The sequence below is a fragment of the Suricata suricatta genome, chromosome 12 (assembly GCF_006229205.1).
Source record: "Suricata suricatta isolate VVHF042 chromosome 12, meerkat_22Aug2017_6uvM2_HiC, whole genome shotgun sequence".
NCBI classification, from domain to species: Eukaryota; Metazoa; Chordata; class Mammalia; order Carnivora; family Herpestidae; genus Suricata; species Suricata suricatta.
The window spans coordinates 92,046,899-92,050,487 of record NC_043711.1 but is presented as its reverse complement, the minus strand read 5'-3'; the positions used below and the strand labels follow the sequence as shown (position 1 = coordinate 92,050,487).

Here is a 3,589-nt window from a genome sequence, read left to right as displayed (position 1 = left end):
GGTGGGGGATTGGACTTGGTCAATAAGATGGACAGGGAAGATGTGCTTGGATAAATTCAGAGATGAGATGGTCAAGCTGTGTATCCTATAGTTGGGAAGATCATGGCCGTGTTGAACCGTGTGCCATTATATTCAGACACTTGACAACTAGTGTCTGGGTGGTTATTCTCTTGGCAGCTAAAACACAGTCATTGGCTGAAATTGAGAGTTATTTTTCCAGAATGACTGAAAACATCCAAGTCAACTTTCAATGACTGAGGAACTAAACAGTGTCTAAATAACTACTTTTTTTTTTTAAGAAAGAGATACAGTTTATTGTCAAGTTGGTTTCCATATAACACCCCATAAGTGCCCTCCTCCATGACCATCACCTTCCTTCCCCTTTCCTTCTCCTCCTTCAGCCCTCAGTTTGTTTTCAGTATTCGAGTCTCTCATGGTTTGCCCTTCTCCCTCTCCCTCTTTTTCCCCCCTTCCCCTCCCCATGGTCCTCTGTTAAGTTTCTCCTGTTAGACCTATGAGTGCAAACATATGGTATCTGTCCTTCTCCACCTGACATTTCGCTTAGCATGACACCCTTGAGGTCCATCCATGTTGCTACAAATGGCCAGATTTCATTCTTTCTCATTGCTATGTAGTATTCTATTGTATATATAAACCACATCTTCTTGATCCATTCATCAGTTGATGGACATTTAGGCTCTTTTCATGATTTGGCTATTGTTGACAGTGCTGCTATGAACATTGGGGTACAGGTGCCCCTATGTGTCAGTACTTCTGTATCCCTTGGGTAAATCCTCAGCAGTGCTATTGCTGGGTCATGGGGGAGTTCTACTGATAATTTTTTGAGGAGCCTCCACACTGTTTTCCAGAGCAGCTGTACCAGTTTACATTCCCACCAACAGTGCAGGAGGGTGCCCATTTCTCCACATCCTCACCAGCATCTATAGTCTCTTGATTTGTTCATTTTAGCCACTCTAACTGGCATGAGGTGGTATCTCAGTGTGGTTTTGATTTGTGTTTCCCAATAACTACTTATTAATAGAGATCAAGTCAGGAGGCTAATTAATTAAGCTAACTGGGGCTCCTGACTTGGTGGGCATGAATCAGGAAACATCACAAGGAAACAATTGTCATGAGTGCAAGGACATTTATTTCATGTGAATGTGAGTGCTTATTTTAGTTTCATGGGCAAAAAGGAGCACAAGTTTGGTATTTTAGTTCTACTAAATAGTTCAACCTGAGAAGAGAGGTGATACAAACCTTTAGAGATCTGGTTTATCACACCTGGAACATTGTGTGAATGTATAAGAAATGATTCAATGGGGGAGAGGGCAGCTAAGGATGGAACGGGCTGGCATTCAACTCTGGATAAGGTTGGGGAGAGATCTTTCAGAGAGTAGGAAAGACTGACACAAAGTTGCTTTCATTTTAATTGCCGTACAGTTATTTCTCAGGAAAGATAAAAGTAAAGTTATGAAAATAGCAAACAGAAGTTTCCAGGATTATGGAAGTATCACAAAGGTCTTAAAATTGGTTTGAATTTTCTTACAGCTGTGTTTCAGAATGATGGATCAACTTCGATCTTTTACTTTGGGGTTCCTGTTTAAGCAAAATCAAACAAACAAACAAAAACAACAAAAATAGATCTGTTTTATAGGTTTTGAAAAGTCTCCCTTGATTAATTTAAGTCACTTTTATCCCAGGGGAAGTCCTGAAAATGCCATATCTGTCACTGTGCCTCCTGTTCCACTGATTGATTTCTTATTCTTTCATTCCCTTAAAACTTAGTCATTGTCTGCTACGTGCCAGGGATTGCAAAAATTCACCAGGAATATTAAATAAATAAAACAAAATTTCTATTTTTGAATTACACCAAAGGTTACTTTCCATCTCATTCTCCTAGAAATCAGGCCTACTGTAGCCTTGTTAGCCTCCATAGACCTTCTTCTAGTTCCAATGACTGGGGAATGGTCAAATTTGGGCTGAGAGCTTCGTTATATAAAACAGGATGTTGCTATGGAGAGCTCACAGGTCTGGGATTACAAGGATTGGGTTTGGATGAACTTGTGCATGTAAATGGTCAAGCTGTAGGTAACCATCAAATCTGGTTAGAAACCTTGACATATCATCTAATGTGAACTTGGGCCACTTAGTGACCTCTACTGGAGTTGGTTTCTTCATCTGCCACTTTAAAATAGTAATACAAATCTACCTTAGGGTGATTTTAATTTTAAATTGTATCAGTATATGTAAATTGCTTAGTGCAGCACCTGGTACATGGTAATTATCTGATAACTGGTGACTACTAATTTTTTCTCTAGACTTTTGATTTCCTAACTGAAAAATGACAAATGATCCTGAGATCCAACCCAACTATTAAACTCTTTGATTAGGACAAACCTCCCTTTTCCCATCCCAATCAGGGATCCTAGAATCTCAGAGCCTCTCCTCTTCTACTTCCCCAAGGACCAAGGGTGAGATGGCACTTCTTACTTTTTCTGTATTCTTCAACACAGGCTATGTCACATTCTATTTTAAGCTTGTAGTTGTTAAGGTTGCCATTACAGCCGGAGAAGACAAAACTTTCACATCTTTTGGAGGTTCGGTTGTAGAAATATCTAAAGTGAATTTCAAAACAGCTGCCAGGATTCATTTCCATTTTGCAGGGGTCTGCAGGAGAGATTCCCATTGAGTTAGGGAGAATTAGGACAAAGCAGGAGATCTTGCCTTCCAGGGCCCTTAAAAATTCCTCATGTTAATTTGGAAATGGGTAGTAAGTGCTTCAGTGACTTGACTGAGAACACACATTTGCTAAGTGATTGGGCCAGAATTAGGGGTGTCTGACTTGCAGTGTAGACTGTGCCACCTTCCCATGGTCCAGAAGACCAAGTCTGTACACATTATCTGTGGAAGAAAGTGTCATTATCCTTCACATCTACATTGTGAGCTTATCTAAATAGGGGCCATGTATTCAAGTGTTCTCTTTGCACCAGGAGCCAAGATGTTGAAAATGCCTCAGTTTGCTCAGTATCCAACCCCCCTTTATTCTCATCTCAATATGTACTCTTGAATGGTCTGAGATCTTTGAAGTTTGTCATGAAACCCCTCATCCAAAACACTTTGGTCCTTTGGATACCCCACAAAAGACAGCCCTAGCTGGAAGAGAGTTATTTGCATCATAGTTTTTTTTTTCTTTCTCATTAGACATCCACAGGACCCCTAGATTAAGTAATGCCCAGAGTCAAAGGAGTAACAGTCTATGGATATTAACACAAAAGGAGAAACTTCCTGGACCAGCTGTACATATTTTAAAAAGCACTTTCTCCCTCATTCTTTTTTTTGTTTTTTTTTGTTTTTTTTTTTTGTTCTGCTCCACTTTTTATTTATTTATTTTTTTCATAATATTTTATTGTCAAATTGTTTTCCATACAACACCCAGTGCTCTTCCCCTCAAGTGCCCTCCACCATCACCACCACCTGTCTTCCCCCCTCCCCCCTCCCCCCCAACCCTCAGTTCATTCTCAGCTTTCAATAGTCTCTCAAGTTCTGCATCCCTCTCTCTCCCCAACTCTCTCTCCCTCCTCCGTTC

General features: G+C 40.3%; 1 protein-coding gene across 1 annotated transcript in view; it reads right to left on the bottom strand.

Moving 5' to 3' along the window:
- Positions 1-1,130: 1,130 nt before the first annotated feature.
- Positions 1,131-3,589, bottom strand: part of SPINT4 (serine peptidase inhibitor, Kunitz type 4) — a 2,890-nt gene continuing 431 nt past the window's right edge. Inside the window, exons 2-3 of the mRNA XM_029919205.1 lie at positions 2,494-2,670; positions 1,131-1,599 (exon numbers count right to left, since the gene is read on the bottom strand). Coding sequence (XP_029775065.1) covers positions 1,586-1,599; positions 2,494-2,670 — 191 coding nt within the window. The 3' untranslated portion in view covers positions 1,131-1,585. The remainder of the gene's footprint in view (positions 1,600-2,493; positions 2,671-3,589) is intronic.